Source organism: Urocitellus parryii, chromosome 5 (assembly GCF_045843805.1).
Source record: "Urocitellus parryii isolate mUroPar1 chromosome 5, mUroPar1.hap1, whole genome shotgun sequence".
Lineage (NCBI taxonomy): Eukaryota > Metazoa > Chordata > Mammalia > Rodentia > Sciuridae > Urocitellus > Urocitellus parryii.
Window position 1 is genome coordinate 175886625 of NC_135535.1, and position 25603 is coordinate 175912227.

Genomic DNA, 25603 nt, shown 5'->3' on the forward strand with positions numbered 1-25603 from the left:
AGAAGTAGAATAACTTTACATATTCATCAAATTCAATAAAAATTTTGCAAAACCTTTATCAAGTATTAGCAATATTATGTAAAAATTAGAATTTTTATATCCTGATGAGGTGAATATAAATTGGTACAATCACTTTTGAAAAACTACTTGGTATTATATATAATCACTAAACATATGCATGCACTGTGACCCAGTAGTTCTACCCCTGTGTACACTTCTATGACATATTTTGACTTGGAATGATATTAATGTTTTCTGTACACTAAAAAAAAACAAATATATAGACATTGGGGGGAAGCCTTCTAATATGAGATATAAACAAAAATTTAAAAATATATTTCAAATAAGTAAACCTAACTATACTTTGAATACTATACCATATATTTTTTAAAAACTCAGCAAGATAACTTTTAACCACAGTACTTTAAACTATAGATCTTAAATTTAAAGACACCAAAAAAGCTCAAAATTGTAAACTAATCTTCAGCTTTTCTTGTTCATTTGTTTGTTTGTTTCCTCACTGGTATGGGTTAACTTTTTGTGTATTATTGAACTAAACAAATAAGTAAACATATTTAAGATGCTGACTGTTGTGTTTCTCACTTTTAGAGAAGGGAGATACAAATGTGGAAATCTGGCATGGAAGAATGCTAAAAATAACTATGGTTGTTGAATTGAAATTGGAGATATCATGATGACCTTGTGGTTTTTAGTAGATTTAAATGCACACACACACACACATTTAAATATATTAAAATTTAATAGCCCTATGTACTGAAAAGGCCTAGGAACAGTAACACCCCACTAGCAGTGAGCACTTAAGCATATATATCTTTACATGTCAATACCATTCCCACTGAAAGGAATTAGAGTTCACTAGAGAAATAGCTAATTTCATGACTAATGCAAGAAAGCACAGATGAACCTATAGCATCTGGTTTCTCACCATTAATTATGATGTTAGCTGTAGGTTTCTTATAGATTCTACTTATCAAATTGAGAAAAATCTTTATTCCTAATTTGCTGATAGTTTTATCATGAATGAGTGTTGGATTTTTGTAAAGTAATTCATTTGTATGGTTGTAATCATACGTTTTTTTCTTCAGTTTGTTCATAAAATGAATTAAATAAATTGATTCTTAAGTTTTAAACCTGCCCTGCATCCCTGGAATAAATACTGCGTGGTAGTGGTGAATAATTCTTCTTTTTATACAATTTTGATTCAGTTTGCTAATATTTTGCAAAGTGTTTTGCATCTATGTTCATGAGAGATGGCCCATAATTTTTCTTTTTTGTGATATCTTTCTCTGATGTAAGTATTAGAGTATTACTGTCCTCATAGAATCAGGAAATATCCTCTCTGCTGCTATTTTTGGGGAGAAATTGTGAAGAATTGATATCATCTCTTCCTTAAATGTTTGGTAGAATTTACCAATAAAACCATATGGGCCTGGTGCTTTCTGTTTTTGAAGTTTGTCAATTATTCATTCTGTTAGGCCTACTAGGTACGGGCCTATTCAGATGGTTGGTTTCTCCTGGTGTGAATTCTGGTTTATGTGTCTTTCAAGAACACATCTAGGTTTTCAAATTTATAGGCATGGACTTACTCATAATAGTCTTTTATTATCCTTTTAAAGTTCTTGTGATCAGAAATAATGATCCTTTTTTTTTCATTTCAGTTAAAAGTAATTAAGGTGTTCTCTCTTCCTTTCTTGATTTGTTTGGCCAGAAGTTTATCAATTTTACTGAGGTCTTTTTGGGGGGGAACGGGGGGGGATCTAAATTTTTTTGTTTGTTTTTTAATTTATTGGTTCTTTTTAGTTACATATGACAGCAAAATGCATTTTGACGCAATTATACAAACATGGAATATATCTTGTTCTAGTTAAGAGTCCCATTCTTATGGATGTACATGATAGTGGAATTCACTATGTTGTTTTCATATATGTACATGGAGAATTGTGTCAGATTCATTCCACTGCCTTGTCTTTGCCTATCCCCCCTCCCTTCCCTTCATTCCCTATTACTGAAGTCTTTTTAAATAAACATCTAAATATTTGATTTTGCTGCATTTTGAATTTTGATTTTCCCTTATAGTTCCATTTTCAATTTGATTGATTTCTGCTTTTAATATGTCTTTTCTTCTATTTACTTTGAATTTATTTTGTTCTTTTTAGTTTTAGATCTTACTTTTCTTCTAATATGTCCAGTCTATACCTTGCCTTCTGAGAACTCTTTGCTATATCCCACTAATTTTAATAATGTTTGCATTTTTTTTTACAAAGGTAAACATAAACTTACCATATGATCCAGCAGTTGTGCTTCTAGGTATTTAGAGTTGAGAACTTATGTTCACCAAAAAAACTACATGCAAATGTTCATAGCAGCTTTATTCATAATTGTCAAATTTAGAAGCAACCAAAATGTCAGGTGGGTAAGTGGATAAGCACATTGTGGTACATTTATATTATGAAATACTGTTCAACAGTATAAAAAATAAGCCACCAAGCTGCAAAAAGACACATGGAAACCTTAAATACATATTGCTAAATGAAAGAAGCTGGTCTTTACTACACACTAAATGATTCCAATGGAAGAGACAGGAGTTTGATGCAGAAAGAGGAAAGGAGGGATGAGTGGTAAAACTATTCTATATGGTACTATAATGCCAGATAACATGACATTAGGCATTTGTCAAAATCCATAGAATAATCACTACAAAAAGTGAACCCACATGTAAACTATTGATCTTAGTTAATAATAATGTATTAAATATTGGTTCATTAATTATTACAAATGTTCCACACTAATGCACTAATACTAAGAACTATGTAAAGGATTGGGGAGGGTATGTATGATAACTACTTTCTGCACAACTTTTCTGTAAAACTAAGACTGCTCTTTAAAAAAAAAAAATTCTAGGGCTGGGGATGTGGCTCAAGCGGTAGTGCACTCGCCTGGCATGCGTGCGGCCCGGGTTCGATCCTCAGCACCACATACCAACAAAGATGTTGTGTCCGCCGAGAACTAAAAAAAAATAAATATTAAAAATTCTCTCTCTCTCTCTCTGTCTCTCTCTCTCTCTCTCTCTCTCTCTCTCTCTCTCTCCTCTCTCACTCTCTCTTTAAAAAAAAAATTCTATTACAAATAAAGAAAATAATGTGAGCATGTCACAGAGCCAGCTTGCCCCCAAAGGCCAAATCTGAGACAATTTGCTATTAAAATTATAATAATGAATTAAACCACTGGGTGAAATAAGAATCTTTGAGTCTATACTGATAATAAATGATAGATAGATGATGTAGATAGATAAATGTAGAATAAAGGAAATAAATGTGAAATAATAAATGTAAAAATGATAATAAAGTTTAAAAACTAAGATTTTAGTAAGAATTTATTCAGTTATTATCTTAACCAGTTAATTAAATCACCAAACTGACAATTGGCATCAAGTGCTTCCCTATGTGATACACTTAGATACAACATTTATAAGTCGTCTTGCCAAAAATGTACTCATGCTAAAAATAACAGAAAAATCCCAAGTTTGGAGATAGTCAGCAAAACAAATGACATAAACTCTTAAAATGTCAGCATCTTGAAAGACGAAAAACAAACAAATAAAAAAACATACAAATACACACACACACATACACACACACACACACACACACGCTCAGTAGCAGGTTTGAAATATAGTTCTCTTGGTGAATAGGGAGGTAAATGAACTAGGGAAATGTATGAATGTTAGTAGTATTGAGTGTCTTTTTTAGATTCATGATCATAAACTTTGTGCAATCAAGACATTTGTTTGATCTTTATTCTACAACCTTCTATTGCTCAGGCAGACACTAAATAAGTGGTTGAGCAGGAGTAGTGTTTGCCTTCTGGGTATGAAGTATCACTGTTAGCAGAGGAAAAGAAAGGAATGATACTTTAAACACACAAATACACACAGAGTAAGAGACCAGGTGAATGTTGACAAATGTGTCTTAGAAGTCATGGTTGTGGTTTTTAAATAAATCCATAATAAGTGCTCATGGGTGCTTTTTTGCCTTTTTCATATAATAACATAACTCACAAATATATTTTTTTCTGATTATTTGAAGCTTTTAGTTAATTTTTTATTTTATTATTTATTATAAACTGAAGTACCATCTAGATGTATTTCATTTTCATTCTTAATTAAGAGGCTTGTAAATAAGATTTTTAAAAATGATTTGAACCACTAAATTATAAAGAAATGTTATACTTTTTACAATTATATTGCAAGGAATCAATAATGAAAAAAATTAGCTTACATTTTTAATTAAACATAATTTGGTTGCACTTAATGAATTGTGAGTTTAACTATTAATTGTAACTGGTTAGGACTAAATATATTTGAAATGTATACAATTATTTTAAATTGGCAGACTCACTACTGTTGGGCTTGTGTTCGTGATTTTAAGGTTAAAAGTCAGGGAAAGTGAAATTGTTTTTCAGTTATGTAGAACAATAGTTCTACATACATATTATTGATCATCAAAGGACCACCATATATATTTGTGCAGATTTACATTATACATCAAATGTATATACATTATACATCTCATTGTAATTTTATGTCATTGGTGCTCCCTAGAATTTTTACATGCAAAATGAATCTACCTTTTCGTCCTCAGTCATCAATTCTGAATTTAGTTATTGAAACATATCTGTAAATAAAATTAACATATAAAAGTCACCTAAATAGCTAATACTAATTACTATGCCTTATAATTTTCTTTTGCCTACAGCCTCAAGATATTCAGAAGACAGTATTAAAGGGAATCATTAACAGCCTATTACGAGAATGGAAAGGGTAATTATAACTAATATTTAATAAGAATAGATGATTAATTTACACATCTTATATAGTTTATGTGAATGTATTTCACTCTCAGGAAATACTTTTGAGTTATGATTATAACATGGATGAGAAAGGAATTAAAAGCCATTTTCAACAAAACTGACATAAGATATATGAAGTCTCAGGAGGATCTGTACATAGACAGGAATGAAGAAAATCTGTGATTCTTTTAAAATTGCGTATAAAATTTTGTGTACAGATATATTTAGTTTGCAAACAATGGATGGGTACTACTCAGTAACCTAAGTGAAATAATATGCACATTATATTTAACCTTGGGCTTCCTGATAGCCAGAGAAAACTTGAGAAAATCAGTTGCTGGCCTCAGAAAGAAGAAATTCTTGTTACTTCTCAGTTAACTATCTCAGGACTGAAAAAATGAGGCTAAACTGGGAGCCAGCTATTTTGAGTATTTTAATAAAAATATCAAAAACATTGTAAGGAATCAAACCTACTCATACTACTTGTTGTATGTGCCTGATAATTCATGTAGGTATGAATGACATTGCCAGACATATAAAGTCGTAGGTAGACCAGGCAATGACTTGGAATTAAAGGTGATAGATTAGAAATAGATTGAGTGGATGAGAAAGAAGCACTCATTAACCTTGAGAATAACAAATGCTTTAGTATCTGAGTTTTTTCATCCAGGATCCCATGAAGGATCTTGAATTGCATCTGGTTGTCATATAGGTTAAATATAGTTAATTCAGAAAGTTACTTCTGGTTATCTGTGTGAGTATCAAATATGTCTTGAGCAATTGAGTAACATTAGCTTATGGAAAAACAAAAGTTGTCAGTGAAATCTGATGCTGTGAAAATTCAGATTAACATGGAAAAGCAATTTAAATTACTCTCTTTTCAGAGATATCCAAAATACGATTCTTTTGATTAAAATATTCTAGGTGCATTCAGAGTATGATTTGATTTGCAGACATTTCTGTCACTTCAGAAATGAACCTATAAACACAGACATATATTCTTTAATGAATAACTAATAAGTAAAGATTATCCCTTATTAAAACAAAAACACAAGAATGTAAAATTAAAGATTATTATTAGATACTTAACTATTTCCAGAGATAGTCATGATTTTTAATTTTTTTTATTTTTTTTAAAGAGAGAGAATTTTTTTAATATTTATTTTTTAGTTTTTGGCAGACACAACATCTTTGTTTGTATGTGGTGCTGAGGATCGAACCTGGGTCGCACGCGTGCCAGGCTAGCGCGCTACCGCTTGAGCCACATCCCCAGCTCAGTCATGATTTTTTAATCTTACAAAATATTATTGCTGTCTTAGTTAACTTAGTCTTTAGATATCTTCAGAACCAGCCTAGGATAGACATAGAGTAATTTATATTCCAGCATATTAGAGATATGTTCCTGTCAGTAATAATAATGTTATGTTCACTTAAGGTTTTTGTTTTGTTTTGTTTTTTGCTTTTCTCAATTCTTACAGGAATATTTATTGGTCACTTTTAGTTAGATACCATGAGATTAAAACATTCATTATAATCAATTATGTTTGTTTCTGTTTCAGCCCACGAACAAAAGATGATCTTAGAGCATATTTCATCCTTTTACAGGTAAGAGAGAAGGAATTTAGTGAAAATTGTCTAATTCAGATCTCAATATGTACATATGTAAGTGAAATTATATCAAATGGTAAGTATCATTTTGGTCAATGTTATTAATACTTTTTAGAGTTATAATGACTTGTAACCAATGCTGTAACAAACAAACATTCAGAAGCTAAATTATGGAGGATTAAAATTTTAATAAAGTTCTCGCCTTAGCTGCCATAGTATTCGGGCAGTACAATGGCAGTGCTTCTTCCTTCTCCTTTCAAATCATCTTTCTTCCAATTAACTTTAATGAGCTCTAAGATGTTATCTTAGCAGCGTACTACACTCATTTTATTCTTTACAGTTCATAAAAATTGTTCATGTATATTAATTTGTTTAAAGGTAAAAATACATTAAATAAGATATAGTGCTTATTTCAATAATGCAGTGCTATAAAATCAATATTATGCCCAATAAAAGGAAAAAAAGAGAAAGGGAGACAGAGCAAAAAAGAGAAAGTGGAAAGGGAGAAAAAATGGCTAAGAGGTAGTTAAGAAGAGAGTGCAATAAGCTCTGTTCATGATGTTCTTCTCTGGAGCCATCACTACATGAAGTTATCAAGTAGGGTCATTCCCTAATTTTGAATTGTCCTGCCAGTAAATCAGTTTTGAAAAACACATGATACTTTCTTGTTTTTCACAATTTCAGTTCATTTTTCCATTATGTTCACTTTTCACATGAAATGATGAAATGTGCACTGTGGTAAAGTTTTACATTTTGAGGACATAAGTGGAGGTTTTGCTTAGCACTCCTTCAGTCTCCCTTTCACATTTAAAAGTTGTTAGATGCAATTATGAGATTCTCCTCTTATTCTTTGTGAGATATGCAGCTGACTCTCACAGTGGCAAAAATTTCCCAACTAGCTTTTCACTTTTTTAGCATTTTTAAAATCAAAGAAAAGCTGAATATTTTGTTTAATTGGGTAATAGTGATTGCCAACTTTCATGAAGGCATTGAGCTAGATGTTTTATATATACTTTCCTTTTTAAATACAACAACTCTTAAGATAGATACAATTACTCCCATTTTAAAGATGAGGAAATTGACAAAGTTTAAGGAATATGCCTAAAGGTAAACTGTTAGTAAGTAGTAGAATTGGCCTCAGACTTGGATCTGTCTTAACTCCACAGTTCATGCTGTTTTCACTGTATCACAGCCTAAATCAATCTCTATTTATAATTAAATAACAGATATATTATTGTTTTAAACTATTTTATAATCTCAAATTTAGTTTCCTGAATTTTTCACTTAACTCATTTAGTGTTTCCTTTGACTTAACAAAATTTTAATACAATTATTTTTACTATCTTTTTCAGAATCCTCAATTTAATAACACATCTACGTATGTCATCTATGCTCACTTGCTACGACAGACAGCTACCTTAGTGGAAGCTGACCATCATTTTCTAGTTCACTGGTTTAAAAAGTAAATCATTCTATAATATTGAGAACTTTTGTAATCTCACAGTTTTAAATTTGATAGTAATAATTTTGTAATAAAATATATTTGAATGGCTTTAGGTCTTTAGAAATTATGCTTTTATAATTAATAATGCTAAAAAGTCAATTATAAAAATATATATAGTACTACAAAAGTGATAAGCATAAGTGTTTTTAGTGTAACTAACCATTTTGCTTGTGTAAGCTGTTGAGAATTTCCATCCACTGTTTTCAATTTTTATATAGCACATTCATATCATTGGTTTTTCATGTATCTCAAAGATGGTGACTGGGTTTGCTCAGATCTTACATTTTAATGTATGTTCTTTTTATTTCCTATATGATTGATTTATAAAAAATTTCATCATTATTTAAATGGTGCTTCCTCCTCAGCTAAAAACAGCATTATTGATGTATAGGTTAGCCATCAATATCAAGTTGTAAAAGCACTATACTCTTTTTTCACAGATCTGTATCTATATTAACAAAGACTTTTCTCTATGGTAGGTCAAAGCTTAAAAGGCAAAATATTTCCAGTTCTTATTATTAAGTCAGTTCTTATTATTCACAATATTCTACAAAGTCATCATAAACACTGAATTAAAAAATACTGACTGAGACAATGCTTCTTAGGAAAATACAGGGTTAGGTTCCTGGGACTTTCTAATTATATTTTTGTCAATCAGTCAGTGCACAACTTTGCTTTATGAATGTTCTACTTTAAAGACACTTAAATTGTTGATTCATTAACATTGAACTCATGGCCAGCAGTATGATTGTGCCTGTTTGAAACTTGTCTAATACATATTTTCTCCATAAGGCACATCACATCCTTCTTGTTCATAAGAACACTGGATAGCAATTCATCACTATGCTTAAGGGCCATTTGAAATAGCATCCTCACCAAAAACACACAAAAATATGAAAAACATGTAGAGGACATTTGTTTACACTCTGAGAGCTAAAATAAGAAAACAGAGTATAACTTTATTTCACCTCAGCTGGGAATGTGCATGTCAACTAAAAATTTTCACCATTTCTTGCATGTTCACAAAAGCACAAGTATTGATTTTGGGGTTGCAATTAAATATTAGCAAGAAGGCAAATTTGCATGTATAAATTCTGTGAATAATGAAGATTGAGCAAATATTCAAAGTCTTAAAAATTTAATTATTAACCTTATAATAATTTTGGTATTTATTTCTTAATTAAGAAACAGTATACAAGGTAAGATTTTAAATCTTTTCAAATATTTGGCAACTTAAGAGATAGAATTTGAGAGACTAGTCTAAAATTTTATGTGTGTAGGATATAGTTTGATATCTTATAAATATATTGCCAAAATTTAAAATGTGAATTTTGATTAGAATTATTTCAAAATCTTTACCAGATTATCCCAGAAGAGGTTCAAACAATTGGTAGAGAGATTGCTGCAATTTATTTCTTTACGCCTGTTTCCTGCAAAGCCTGAAGAATTTCCCCCTATAGCAAAATGTTCCTGGTGGATTCCATCAGCATCTAAAGTGTTGGCTTTACTTAGTACGTTTTTATTATTCTATCATTTTCTTTGCTTTTGTTAAATCTCAGGGACATTCTTAAGGATCTCAAAGTACTGTAGAATCAACGTTAAATTTTAAACCATTCCTTTGAAGGAAAAAAATATATTTTGTTTTGATAATGGATTTCACAACTAATTTACAAGCATGAAAAAAGCTTTATACCTTTTACTGAGCAATATTCTATATTATGGTATTAAGTGCATATAGTTAATTGCATATAAATGATCTGCTAAGTGTGATTCCCAAGAAAACATGAACTTTAGTTACTGATGACCCTTAGGAAGAATTCACTAATACAGCAATATATGAATAAATGGCCATCTGCATGCTCTTCTTAGTACTTTTATGATCCACATAGCAAGTTTTTTTTTAAAGTCAGAAATGGTTAACTGTACTTTGACCACAATGTTAAAATTATCTTTTTCATTTGGAACTTCAGTTGTTTAAAACAGCAGCTTTTAGGTCAAGGAAAGCCACTGGACATTAAAATGGTGTTTTTATTATTAAAAGGAAATTATGTGCATGTTGGAAAAGATCATTATGTTAGAATTTATCTTTACAGATACTGCAAACAATTTGGTTGACCCTCCCCTTATTCCTTATACTGATTTCTATAATTCTACATTGGATCACATTGATCTCATGGAAGAATATCATACTTGGCAGAGCTTTGGAAACTCTCACAGGTACCATTTAATTATTCACTTAAATGAAATACTATTCAAAATAATGATTGGATTTTAGGTTTGTATAAATAAAATATCTATATCTATATATAGGTATATAGTTATAGATATATACACATCATACCTTTACATATAAACCTCTATAATCTAGATATCCAGACTTGAAATATCATTGTATTTGTTAAAACATTTTCCTTTTCTGCTATATTTTGATTTTATATATATGTTGATTTGGTTGTAGTTTGGTTGATGGCATCTTTTCAAGAAGGGAAAGGTTCTATCCTAGTAAAAAGTTTCTTATATCTTATTGTTCTATATGCTATCATCTAGCAAAGAGATCAATAAATTTTTTCTGTAAAGGACTAAATGGTAAATATCTTCAGTTCTGTGAGCTATACAGATTGTTTTGTTATTTTAGCACAAAAACAGCCTTAGATGATTATATAAATGAATGAGTACATTTGTATTCCATATAGCTTTGTTTACAAAAACAGATGGTAGGCCATATTTGTCCTGGGGAACATGGTTTGCCAGTGCCTAATCTAATACATTGATCACATAAAGATTTACACATAAACATACGCATTCACTCCTTTTCTCCTTCGTTCTGTAGGAAAAGTGACTATCCACTAGAAACAGTACAAAATAAATAGATATTACAGAGAAAGGGCTTCACCACAAATTACTTACAGTAGTAGATTTTCGGAATACTTGACCAAATTTTTTAATATACTACACTTTATCTTCATAGTTCTAGTTTGGATTAAACCAACAAGACTATTGTAAACATTCCCAAACCATGAGCTATCCAGGAGGTTGTCATATTTTAAAGTTACTGAGTAAGATATATGGTTTAGATATAAATAAACTCAAAACCCCATATTGGTTCATAAATTGGTTAAATTTTCCAGGGCCCTCCAAGCTATCAGAATTGACCTAAAACACAAAATGGCCTTCCAGAGATGCCTCAGTCCACATCTGAACACTCAAGACTGAACAAAAATTGTTTAGAGAATTCTGATCAGTCTGATGGATGTTTTCTTGGCAAAGTTTATTTTGCAAAGACACTTTTCCCTCCCATTTTAATACAATCATAACCATAAAACAACTCCCACAGTTGTGCATGTTTCAGTGACATCTTTAATACAAAGCTTCCACAGCACAGTGTATTGAGAATGAATTACATAGGATCCATCAGCCCTTGATGACACCCTGAACATGAGAAGAGGGAGCTAGAATCTTAGGTAGGGCAAATTGCTTCTGACCATGAGCAGTCTCATCTGTTTCTCTGGGTGTTTCATACACATGGTATCTTTTTTCAAGGGAAAGGTTAAGAAGCAGTATTTTAAAGTACATAATAAAACCAACACATATCCTGCTAAGTTCATTGCATTTTCTTTTGTTTCCAAATTTTTGGTTGGCATTAGTGATTCAAAATTGCAATGCACTACCTCTGAACAGTTCCTCCTGTGTATTAACAGCTTTGTCCCAGAGTGAAAGCTATCTCATTTTCAGTTCACATGAGGCCTATCTCCTTTTTCTTTATAATGTCTTCATTACATCATGATGCTCTACTTGACTCTGCTCAGATGGTACCTAACTCTGCTCAGGTGGTTTCCAACTATAACTGATAGATTTATTGCAGTCACTTCTGACAGGAATCTAAATCCTAAAGTATCATTGCTGCCATACCCATTTTTTTCTAAATGGATTTCTATCTGTGTAGTCTGTGGCTTTTGTACCTAAGGACTCTGACCCAAGAGAAACATTATTTTCATAAATTTTGATGATAATGTTATGCCTTTACAATTAGGTACCACTTCATATCACTACACTATTAAATACAGTACCACTAGCAACATACTCCTTTTCCAAATTTTTATTTTGTTTTAAATTTATTACTTTGCTTTTGCATACTATGGTTATTGTTATATTTCTTATAATAATGGATTCTTAACTTGAACATATGAGTCTCTGTCCTAAGCCTTCTTTATTAACACTTCGGCCTCCTGGTTCTGGTGTTGGCTGTGTTTTTCAGATTATCATATATAGGTGACTGTATAAACTGAAGTTATTTGTATAAATGTACATGATTAGCACACATTTCAGAAAATTAGATGTAGCTTCCTTTAGAGAATGAAGGCACTGCTCATCTAGTAATGATACATTCTTCACAGGGCTGTGGTGCACATAAAATCATTTCGTAAATGGTAAAACACAATACAAAAGTAATGTTTTATATTGTTAGAAGGGGTACCTAGATTCCCTTAGTGTAATTTTGCTAAAAATACACCATTTTGCTTTTTCTGTTTTCACTTGTTGAGCAGGTTTTCCTTCTGTCAGTACCCATTCGTTATTTCTATAGCTGCAAAAAAAATCATTATTCAGAGAGACTCAGAACAACAGATGATAAGCATCGCAAGGGTAAGCCAGATATAAAAAAATATTTATGCTTACTATAATCAATACAGTAAATAATTTAATAAATAAGTCAAATGTTTTGTGAATTGTTCTAGTGTAATCAGGAAATGTTAAAAATAAAATTCATATCCTAGTCCCTCCAAAAGTACTTAAACCTGTTCACATGGGAGACAAGACACCCCTCATCAAATCAACTTCTCATTATATTTTAAATATAACAGAAGATTAAATGTTCTCACAGATCCAAATTACAGGAAGTTTGTTGAATCTTGTAAAGCTCCTGCTCTAAGTAACCAGAAAAACATAAGTGAAAACTACAGAGAGGAAAGGAGCGTCCTTAAAAAAATTACTAAAAAAAAAAAAAAAAAAAAATTGCAACATTTTCAAGGTTTTATGAAAATCAGAAACCACCAAAAAATTAGTAAATATAACAAGAAGCATACATCTTGGAGAACTGAGAAATATTCTCAAAATAGGCGAAAAGGTTTTTTATTGGTTCTTAGGAAACCAGAATGCATGGATGCTTGTAGAAGCTGGGATTACAGTCAGGCTGATGTTAGGCAAATTGTAAAGCTGGATGAAGTTTATCTCTGGGCCTGTCCTTATCACTCTCTACTGCTTTCGTTAGCACAGCATAGTAAAATTATGTACTTTATCTAATAGAAACCAGATACAATGAATTTTTAATTAGAGTTCTAGACTATACATTTATATGCTTGTGTATTTCAAGCTTCTTACATAACATGATTGTTCATGACTTTAAAAATTAAAGGGAAGCTTGACTAAAGTCTTCTTATAATAGGAAGAGTAGAAAGAAATGATTTTTGTGTCTTGTCCAAGAATATAAAAAAAATCCTAAGGCATAAATTGTAATATTTCAAAGTACTATAAGTAAACGAGTTGTTTATTCTTAAGTAATTCATTCCCAGAAGGTGAGTATTTTTTTTCTATCACAGAAGAGGACAAAAGGTTTCAGTGACTGGTAATATCCCAAAATCATCTTATAACAAGTATGGGTCTATTAGAAAAAAGTTTATTGCCTGTGCCTTCCAAAGGAGTTCCAAAGTCACATTGTCCCCTTGAAGATTGAGTTTAAACAGGTATATTTAGCACCAGAATTGTTACTTGATCTTGGGTAGATACTGGCTCAAATATTAATCTGTATCACTCATTTTGCATTTGTACAATGTCATGGGCTTTTTAATGCTTTATCAATTTGGGCTATTAATTTTTATTTTGTAAGAAAAATCTAAAGAACTACAAGTTTATCTAAATATCTAGCATTTTTATGTCACTCACATTTAAGATCTTAAATATCATTTTGTGGATTTTATATCTTCTTAAAAGGAGAGTGGCAGGTATAGTCAGAGACTGTCTTTCACAGAGCATGAGAGCAAATGAATAGAGACTGAAGAGTCAGATGGCATTATCTGTTACAGACTTTTCCCAACATTTTAACTTATAAACTGCCATACCACTTGGAATTAAATGACTGATAACTATTTTTGACACAAGGATAGCCTTACAGGTAGTCAGTATGAGCAAGAGCCAATATGATACAGTCTACAGTTGCAAAGGGGGCTCCCCTAAAAACAACTTTATCACTCAGATTATCTAGAATTCTACCATTGTTAGGTTTCTTTCATTTGGAGCATTTTCTAGGAAATATAAATTCCTAAGTAGTAGCCACTATTCCTAAGTAGTAGTTTTCTGCTATTACCATCCTAGAATACATTTATTTATTAGGTATTTTCATTGTGATAGCTTCCAAGTAGCTAAACTAGGAATAGGACAGTTTCCTGAAAAAAGGTCCACAGCACAGCTATCCCAGGAATATAGATCTCTTTGGTAAGGGAGAAACCAGAGAAGCAAAAGGCTTTTAAGCCTTTAGGATTGGATATTGGAGCAATGGAAAAGATTCTAAATTAGTTGGTCTTGTTATGGTAATCTACAAAACTATAAGTAACCTCAAATCATATAGATTTAGGGTATTACAATTTTATTAAAGTAAATTACCATATGAACTTAAAGTGTTTGAAATGTTCATCTTTAATCTGCACAAAAATTGATTTTCATTGTTACCAAAGAATATGAAGTAGTCTGATAAATATTATTTTGGTAGATAAATATATATGCTTGTAGATTTTATATGATAAGTAACATTTATATAGCTTTGTGTACATTTTTAATATGTTAGTTTTTATATACTTAGTGCTTATATTTTGAAAACTCCTAAAAATGGATTTTTAAAATCACCCATATCTCTATAACTCAAGCATAAGTATTGTTAACATTTTAATAAATTATATTTTGATATTTTTCCCTATATTATCTTTAAAAATCAACAGGGTTGAAATAGTATTATACACATAGTTTTATTTACTACTTTATTCAGATATGCCTTCCTTGTACTGTTTATATAGTTGTTATGACCATTATTTTTTAGTACCTGCATTATTATAGTCTATCAAGTAGATATATACTTTGGATATTTCTAAAGTTTTACTCTTAAGGATAATACTGTGTTGAACATCTAATGAAATAAAATATTTTCTAGGAGCTGGGGTTGTGGCTCAGTGGTAGAGCACTTGCCTAGCACATGTGAGGCAATGGGTTCGATTCTCAGCACCACATATAAAACAAATAAATAAAGGTCCATCAATAACTAATAAAAATATTTTTTAAAAAATATTTTTATCTTTAGAATTCTCAGAAGTAGAATTATTAGAACAAGGTTATAAAAATTGTTAAGGTCTTAATAAATGTTGACCACTTACTTTTTAAAAGTAGACTAATTGTGCTTTTAGAGTAAATTTAATGTCTGAAAAAGTTTAAGAAATCCAGGTGTATAGTCAGAAGTGCATATATTATTTCAAATGTTCCCATTTTATGTTTATATTTATTAAACAAAACTTTGGTATTTAAGGAATGAGACATATGGAAACTATAATGTAACATTCTTTACTATAGGAGGTAAATTGTTTTTCATCCTCTATTTTGGGACCCCTTTAATTATCACTGTTCCAACATAAAGTAATAATAAGGCATTTTCACAAATCAAAATGTGTATAACTGGTTTCATGAATTGTTTGAGAGGTGGAATAGATAAGAATTAAGTGATTTTGACTAATGTATTTAAATGTTTTAAATGAAATTATAGTTTTAAGTAAAAGTGAAAATGTTTGCTTTCCTATTTAATTAGCAAAGTCTGGTGGATAAAGTATCTCGAAGACAGAGACCTGATATGAATATGTTATTTCTAAATATGAAAGTAAGGCGGACACATCTGGTTAGCGATTCGCTTGATGAGGTATAATTTATTACAAAATGGTATTAATTGATTAAATCTTTAAGTAAATTTTACAGTATTATTTATTACCAAAATCTTGGTAAACTTTTTTTATTTCTACTGATGGTGCTTCCTTAAATTTTGATACTGTACCTAAAATCAGTTCTCTATTAACCTTATATTGATTTTTTATGTACTTATTTTTACATAAAAAATATTTAATATTTCCTTGTTACTTCTCTAGAAAAGTGTTCAATGTGGAACACTTAAATTAGTAATTCATGTTTCTTAGTATGTGATCTGAATTCTAGACCCACCCATCTTTGCTGCTGATTCAGTATTAGCAAGTCATTTTAACTTTTCTGGGCCTCAGATTACTCATGTATGAAATTACAGGTCTGACCTTTCAAGGAATATTGGGCCTATTCAGATTCAAACAAACATTGATTGCCTGTGTGTACATTATAAAAGTTTCCTGCATGTATATTTCAGCCAGACCTTCATGTAGCTATTAGAAGATAATGACTGATTTAGCTACATGACTTTTAAAAGTTTAATGTTAAAGGAATGTTAAGACAAAATGAGTTATTGTATATTGTAGCCTGCCAACTTAAAATTTTGGAGACATATTATGATACTTGGAAGCAGTAACCTTGGGCAAAACACCTAACCTCTTAACTCATTTTTCTATTCTGCAAAAAAAAAGAACAACACCTAGCTTACACAGGGTTGAGCAGATTTGTTGGATGGATGGGTGGGGTTTTGTGATGAAGACTGCCTAACATGATTCCCAGAATTTAAAAAGTTAATTCCCTTTTCACTGACCTTTGTTTTCTTCTACTGTATAATTTCTTCAAACAGTTAACCCGGAAAAGAGCGGACTTGAAAAAGAAATTGAAAGTTACATTTGTAGGGGAAGCTGGTTTGGATATGGGTGGCTTGACTAAAGAGTGGTTCCTTCTTCTAATTCGGCAGATTTTTCATCCAGATTATGGTAAGGATTTAATTTTTATAAACAGTGTTTCTTCATAATTGTAAAGCATCAAGTAGTAACCCTTATTTTTAATCAATATTTTATAAACTTGTCAGTCATAAATTTTGAATAATTATTTAAGAACTTTAATTTACATTTAAAAAATTGACTAACTTGGTGATTGAAACGTTAGTTATGTTACTGGGTATCCTACACAAATGTGTCAAGACTAAGAGTATGCATTTGTGAGGAAATATCCATACCATTCCTAAATAAGCCAGATGCATGAAAATTTAATTTTTTATTGAAATAAAGAACATTCAAAATTAAAAAACAAAGCTGTAGTTTCTGCTATACTAGTATTTGAAGTCCCAATCATTAAATAATGAGTCATTTTAAGAAATAGGAATTCATGAATTAATTTTTTAGGAAAAATGAGCATGTGAAATTTAAATTTTATTTAGAGAAACCACCTGTAATCCTTTTTTAATTTATTTTTTAAATATGTAATAGTAGAATGATTACAATTCTTATTACACATATAGAGTACAGTTTTTCATATCTCTATACATAAAGTATGTTCACACCAATTCATGTCTTCATACATATACTTTGGATAATGATGTCCATCACATTCCACCATCATTGCTAACCCCCTGCCCTCTCCCTTCCCCTCACACCCTCTACCCTGTCTGGAGTTCTTCTATTCCTCCCATGCTCCCCATCCCTACCCGACTAGGATTCAGACTCCTTATAGCAGAGAAAACATTTGGCATTTGTTTTTGGGGGATTGGCTAACTTCACTTAGCATTATCTTCTCCAGCTCCATTCATTTACCTGCAATGCCATGATTTTATTCTCTTTTATTGCTGAGTAAAATTCCATTGTGTATATATGCCACATTTTTTTTATCCATTCATTCACTGAAGGGCATCTAGGTTGGCTCCACAGTTTAACTATTGTTAATTGTGCTGCTAAAAACATTGATGTGGCTATGTCCCTGGAATATGTTGTTTTTAAGTCTTTTGGGTATAGACCGAAGAAAGGGACAGCTGGGCCAAATGGTGGTTCCATTCCCAGTTTTCCAAGGAATCTCCATACTGCTTTCCATATTGGCTGTACCAGTTTGCTGTTCCACCAGCAATGTATGAGTGTACCTTTTTCCCCACATCCTCACCAAAACTTATTGTCTGTCTTCATAATAGCTGCCATTCTGACTGAAGTGAGATGATATCTTAGAGTAGTTTTGATTTGCATTTTTCTAATTGCTAGAGATGTGAACATTTTTTCATATATTTGTTGATTGATTGTATATCCTCTTTGGAGAAGTATCTCTTCAGGTCCTTCGCCCATTTATTGATTGAGTTATTTGGGTTTTTTTGGTGGTTAGCTTTTTGAGTTCTTTATATACTCTAGAGATTATTGCTCTATCTGATGTGTGAGGGGTAAAAATTTGCTCCCAGGATGTAGGCTCCCTGTTCACCTCACAGATTGTTTCTTTTGCTGAGAAGAAACTTTTTAGTTTGAATCCATCTCATTTATTGATTCTTAGTTTTAATTCTTGCACTATAAGAGTCTTATTAAGGAAGTTGGGGCCTAATCCCACATGATGAAGATTAGGGCCTACTTTTTTCTTCTATTAGATACAGAGTCTCTGGTTTAATTCCTAGGTCCTTGATCCACTTTGAGTTGAGTTTTGTGCATGGTGAGAGATAGGTGTTTAATTTCATTTTGTTGCATATAGATTGCCAGTTTTCCCAGCACCATTTGTTTAAGAGGCTAGGAGGGATCTTGGGACCCTGCAAGAGAACTACAAACCTATAGGGTAAAATAATAACACCCCAGACCCACAGAACTAGAAAGGAAAACACATGAGCAACATGGGAAGACAAGGGAAGAAAGTACCACAAACAAATCAAGACACCACATCTTTAGAATCATTGGCAGCCATAGCAGAAAAAATTACAGAGAAAGAGTTCAGGATATACATAATATAAAATATTCTTTGAACTCAAGGAAGATATAAGAGAGCAAATATAAGCAGTGAAAGATCACTTTGACAAGGAGCTACATAAACAAATCCAAGAAGCTAAAGATCACCTCAAAAGGGAGGTAGAGGTTCTAAAAAAAAAACCCAAACAGAAATCCTTGAAATGAAAGAAACAATAAACCAAATTAAAAGCTCAAATGAAAGCATCACCAACAGAGTAGACCACATGGAAGATAGGATATTGGACAATGAAGATAAAATATATAATCTTGAACAAATATTTGTTGATTGATTGTATATCCTCTTCAGAGAAGTGCCTGTTCAGGCCCTTGGGCCATTTATTGATTGGGTTTTTGTGTTTTTGGTGCTTAGCTTTTTGAGTTCTTTATATACCTTAGAGATTAGTGCTCTCTCTGATGTGTGAGGGGTAAAAATTTGCTCCCAGGATGTAGGCTCTCTATTCACCTCATATATTGTTTCTTTTGCTGAGAAGAAACTTTTTCTCACTTATAATCCTTAATGTCTGTCAAGTGTGTTTTTTCAAGGGAGAGTTTTTAGTGGTTTTCTTATTCTTTATTTCTATATTTTCTGTATTATGTATATATCATTTTCTGTATTTTCTATATAATACAGGTATATATAAATAAGATATTTCTGGTAGTGGGGAAATAAATGACAGATAAATTGAAATCTCTGGATAATCTTCATTTTACTTTGATCATACTTTATAATTAAAATTCTAAAACTATAGTTTTTATGAATTTATCTGTTTAATTTAGTGTTTATCTTTTTATTCCATTTCTATTCTAAATTCAAGATACCAATGAACAGTAAAACGCCCTCTCCATATATTGTTATTTATACACACACACACACACACACATCACACACACACAAAGATTTGCAAATATATAGTCTGTTAAATAATCTATAGAGTTTTTAGATGAAAGATGGTATGTAAAAGAAAATTGCTAAAATGATTTGCTTCTAATCAATAATATGTACATTTTAACCACTTCGATTGTTTTAAGGAATCATGTGAACAGAACTGTGTTTTCTTTTTTCAGGCATGTTTACATATCACAAGGACTCACACTGCCATTGGTTTAGCAGCTTTAAATGTGATAACTATTCTGAATTCCGATTGGTTGGAATTGTATCCTTTAAACTTTCCACTAGGAGGTGCTAATAGACAAGAGATTTTGAAAGATTTTATTTATTTTTGAAAAGTGTTCTTTTAGTAAATTAAGAATTCTTGTCAGATATATATAAATAGATTTTTCTGTCATCTTTACTACATGTAATATCACAGCTATATAGCATCAGACTTAGTTAATTGAAAAGAATGGCTAACTATTGATTTTTTTCTAAAACTCTTACTCAAAATAAAAATGGGCTATTATATATTTTATATATAATCTAAATTATCAGAAATTTAAAACATTTTTAAAAATTAAAGTATTTTCCATTTATAATACTTTTGTGTTCTTTCATTTTGTGCTTATATCACTCAGTTTAATAAATTAAAATTGTGGTAATTAAATCTAGTTCTGTAAAACCCCAAATCTTGAGATATAAGGCAGAAATCCTTAAAAAGTGAATATAATAGGAATGTATAAAGCATATGGTAGTATTTGGTAGTGTTTTTAAAATTTTATAAATCCATATCTCATTCTCTGGTCTCTAGAAGTTATATTGTGGAGGACATTCCTACAGGGTGGGAGACTAAGTAAGATGCCTTCTACATTAACTTTTTAAATTCTAAAGAATACAATTATGAAAGAAAGGAGGGAAGAGTAAATAAATGAGCAAGCACTAGAGATTTATAGGGTAAAAAGGAGAGATTCTTTACCTTAGAAGATTACCATCTAAATGAACAGATGACCTCCAATGCAAGGTAGACTGTCCTCAGAGTCAAATGGCCATGTACATTAGGTGCTAAGGAGTTCTGAGAAGGAAAAAATGAGTATATTCCTCCCGGTAAGGTAGAGATTTTAAAAGGAGCAATCACATTTGGTTTACAGAAGACTGGGGAGAGTATAACATTATAATAAGCTGAGAGGATGGCAAGAAAAAAAGGTTGAATTATGTTGGGCTTATTACAGAACAGTGAGTACAATGGGAATTACTAAAGATACTGCAAGGAAAAAGAATTAAGAGACATCTTATTGAGAACTTTGAGTGTCTTGTCTTTTTTGCATGCTTGGGATAAATCCTGGAGAATGTATATGGAAATTTAAAGGTCAAATGAAAGAAGAGATAGCAGGGGAAAAAAAACCTCACATTGAGATAGTAAGCTTAATTAAAAATTTTGTACAGGGCTGGGAATGTAGCTCAAGCGGTAGCGCGCTCACCTGGCATGTGTGCGGCCCGGGTTCGATCCTCAGCACCACATACAAAGATGTTGTGTCTGCCAAAAACTAAATAAATACTAAAAAATTTTGGAAAAAAAATTTTGTATATATTATCATGTCTAAACATCCAGAGTGTTAAGCTTCACGATATAGAAGAAAGCTTAACAATTCTTAGACTGCTTTATTCTGTTACCTACAGTACTTATTTGGTGAATGTGTTTCAATTTCATTGGAGGCCCCAGTCATTGGTACTTCTCACTACACTAAGACCAATTTAAATTTCCTGATATATGTGATTGTCACACTTTATATTCTTATACTACAACTTAATTTGGGTGATATTTTGGCTTTCTAATACTTGTAATAAAGTACTTAGTTATTACACTTTTAAAATAGTGCTTTATAGATACAATCATGAATTTGCTAATCTTCTTTTGCATTAGATTAGTTTTTATTTAGTTATTACCCAAAAGAGCATATTAAATGTGTTTACATGTCATATATTCCAGTTTACACAATTAAACCTAAAATTATACTCTTATTATGTGTATTATCACACATACACAGAAACATATAGAAAGCATGACTGATGCCCCAAAAAGTGTGATACTATAGGAAAATAAGAAAAATGTTAGATGATAGTGAGTTAGGGTCCTGTCGGTGGTTAGGAGATCTATCATCTGTCAAAGGTGAGAAGACCTGAAAATTCAGATGTAATAGGCATGACCATTCAAAAAAAAATACTTGGTTCTATTATATCTCTAGTTTTTTAAATTTTAGAACCAAAGATTTTTTTGTTCTATTGGTATTGTGTTTCTTTTACAATAATAATTTAAAATTATTTTTAAATATGGTAAGACCTTGGAATTTACAATTAATATTGTAATAAAACCTACAATAATAATTGTAAAATGCTTTGAAGATTACATGGAAAGTTATAATATATCATTGTTTTAAAACTAGAATTGTCTATTATCAAAAAGGACATTGGAATCAAGAGAGGAGGCAATACAGTATAGTATAGCATTTCCAGACTCTGCTATTTGTATAACATCTCAGAGGTTCCAACAAAAAAATTACCCCATCTCCTTCCCTGCTTCAACCAGAGCAGGTTGATTGAGTGTGAAATGAAATGATATGCTGTGTCTGCATATGAGAGTGCCCTGTAGTAAATGCTATAATCCCACTTCCTCACCTGCCTCATCCTACCACTAAGGATTATAATATTTAAATTTTTAAAATATTTTTTTAGTTTGTAGATGGACATTATTTTATTTATTTATTTTTATTTGGTGCTGAGGATCTCATCCAGTGCCACAAATGTGCTAGGCAAGTATCCTACCACTGAGGCTACAACCCCAGCCCTAATATTTAAATTTTAAATGAAAATATGCTTAGAACTCATCACCATAATAGATTATAATAACTATTACAATCAATAATTGTAATATTGTAGTTAATAATAACTATAGTATTGTGGCATTCATTGTTGCTATTATTATAATTGTAGAAATGTATTAGAATACATTTTCAATATCTGTTTCCTTCAACACCCCAATCAGTCTGTATTTATATGGTTACTTATGAAATGGAATAGCTATTTCTTATGTTATTATGAGCCTTCATTCTGTCGTAACACATTAAAATATTATCAGTCTTTCAGTATTTAAGTTGTTTTCAATAATTTATTCAGCCTTATGTTTAAATTTCCTTTTGAGTCTATCAAATGAATTACTTCTAAAATAACTTTATGTAATAATTGGCAGTTGAAATATTATGAAATTTGACCCTTCTTTCAGCAAATGGGTAAGTTACTTTTGTCACATAATTAATAGCTAAAATACAAATAGGCAAAGTTTATAATATCTGAGTTTTTTAATTTTGATACTGATAAATTCAAATAACAATTTCTTCTTACATTTTACTGTAAAAGACTACTTGCCCTATTAACTTATCAATAGTGTGTATATATTCATATGCTTATTCTTTTCTTCACATGTTTTGTATTTAATTTTAAAATAGCCTAAATAACCATTTCTAAAATCAGTAGTGCATTCTGCAGTGAGTCTTGAATAAACTCTTGCTGCTACTTATAAAACCACCAACATCTTTATTTAAATTTAGAAAATCTTTAATGTTAAATAATTTAAAGAAATGTCTGAAGTTGCTGTCTATCATAATCTTAAATAAGCTTTTCCAGGGAAATCACTACATTCTATCAATTGAATACCTCCTTTATACATGACTTTTGATAATCAAGGAGTTATATTACATAAAATAAAGGGAAAATAAGTGAAAGAGAGGAAAGGAACTATGTGGGACTAATTGTAACATCAGTGTTGAATCTGAAAGAAGTATGTAAAAAGTAGATTGTTGCATAATTCAAAACTCATTTGTTGTCATGGATTTTATGTTAATGCTTAACATTTAGTATGCATAGCTTATGGGACTAGCTGTTTATAACAGCATCACCTTGGATATTCGTTTCCCTCCTTGCTGTTACAAGAAATTATTGAGCCCTCCCATCGTTCCTAGTGATCAAAATACACCAGTAGGCATCTGCAGTGTTGCCATTGACGACTTATGTCAAATTATGCCTGTAAGTATAGATTACTGACATCTAGTCCCTTAATGCTAAATTATGTCTCTTCTACCTAAACAGTCTTTCTCCTTCTAGTGCTATTTTATTCTTAAATATTGTTTCCCTCTACTTTTGGAAACTCGTCTTTTTTTTTTTCATATAGCTTCCCCCTTCTTTACAGAAACACATCATCACTTTGCAGCATGCCTAAGCTCTTACAGAATAGAACAGACTTTGAAATCACAGAAGTAGTGATTTCTTTGATTTTGAATCCAGTCTCTTCACTTTTTAGCTTTATGAATTTGCATTTAACTTAACCTTTCTGTGCTCCAGTTTTCTATGTAAACAGTGGGATAGTCTTTTTTAATAATTAAGACAAATGATGACAGTTATGCCAAATCTATACCACCTTAGATTTGTATGGTCAATGTATTGTGTAAAGTATATAAAATAATTCCAACCATTCTGTTATTTATCTTTTTAATAATTTAAAAAATAAAACTCATTTTTTCATGAAACTTAAGAAAGTTTCAGAAATATTAGGTCAGTCATTGTATTTTTTAAAATATTTTTTAATCGTTGATGGACCTTTATTTTATTTATTTGTATGTGGTGCTGAGACTCAAACCCAGTGCCTCACACATGCTAGACAAGCGTACTACCACTGAGCCACAACCCCAGCCCCTCATTCTATTTTTAAGTCCTTATTCATGGATAATTTGAGTTATAACAAAATATAAGAAAATATTTCTTCCAGTTTTCTGAACTTTTCCTTGGGAGAGAAGGGCATAGTAACTAAAATGTATGAACTACTTAACATGTAAACTGCATATTTTATGTTTAGTAGGTGAATCATAAGACATTAGCAGATTTTAATAAGAATATAAATTGAAGCCAGGTGTGATAGCAAACACCTGTAATCTTAGCGACTCAGGAGGCTGAGGCAGAAAGATTACAAGTTCAAGGCCAACTTGGGCAATTTAGTGAGACTCACAGCAATTTAGTGAGAAACTGTCTCAAATTTAAAAAAAAAAAAAAGGGACTGGGGATGTAGTTTAGTGCCCCTGAGTTCAATCTTCAGTATGAAAAGAAAAAAGATATTGAAAGAAGCAGCAGTGCAGAATATAGCATTGAGTTATACTGGAAACCACAGTAGAGGAATGCTTCCTTCACTTGCTGCTTAGGAATAGATCCTGCAGTTACACTTCTATGGTTTCTTTGGATAGCTTCTTCTTACATGGCCTATAATGAGTTTTCCTAAGCCTTTGGATGGTAAAAATCATTAACAAGCATTTTGTATCCTGGAAAATACATCTCAAATACTTATTTTGAAATCTGAAATAGTTTACTCTTTTGTCTCATATGTAAGTGAACTATGATAGATCTATTTAACTATTTAAGGTAATACTAGTTGATCTGAAAAGATAGATAATAGATTTCTTTTTATAGGAATTGGCCCACGGATTAACTGAACTCTTATCATATGAAGGCAATGTTGAAGAAGATTTCTATTCAACATTCCAGGTACTAATAGGCATATAGCTATTTGTTAGCCATTAACTCATATATGAAAAATGCTATTTGTTACTAACCACTTGCTGTTAGAAAAGATGAACAAGGATTAGTCATCACAATCCCCTTCTGAAAGGATCTTAACCTGGTAGAGACAGTGAAGCAGACACATGTGGTAAAGTAGTCAGTGAAAGTCCTTAAAGAAAATTCACCAAGAATGAGGTACTCAGCTAGGCAGTTTTACATGTTCCCTTTACTCAGTTACTTTCTCCAGGATTTTTAGTT

General features: G+C 31.1%; 1 protein-coding gene across 5 annotated transcripts in view; it reads left to right on the forward strand.

Moving 5' to 3' along the window:
- Hectd2 (HECT domain E3 ubiquitin protein ligase 2) overlaps positions 1–25603 on the forward strand; it is a 65522-nt gene that overhangs the window by 31763 nt on the left and 8156 nt on the right. For all 5 annotated transcript variants that reach the window (XM_026397346.2, XM_026397349.2, XM_026397344.2 and 2 more), the window contains 11 exons: positions 4776–4840; positions 6429–6474; positions 7830–7939; positions 9344–9492; positions 10075–10198; positions 12526–12622; positions 15822–15929; positions 16770–16902; positions 19939–20027; positions 23666–23824; positions 25256–25330. In XM_026397346.2, the coding sequence (XP_026253131.1) occupies positions 4776–4840; positions 6429–6474; positions 7830–7939; positions 9344–9492; positions 10075–10198; positions 12526–12622; positions 15822–15929; positions 16770–16902; positions 19939–20027; positions 23666–23824; positions 25256–25330 (1155 nt within the window). The remainder of the gene's footprint in view (positions 1–4775; positions 4841–6428; positions 6475–7829; positions 7940–9343; positions 9493–10074; positions 10199–12525; positions 12623–15821; positions 15930–16769; positions 16903–19938; positions 20028–23665; positions 23825–25255; positions 25331–25603) is intronic.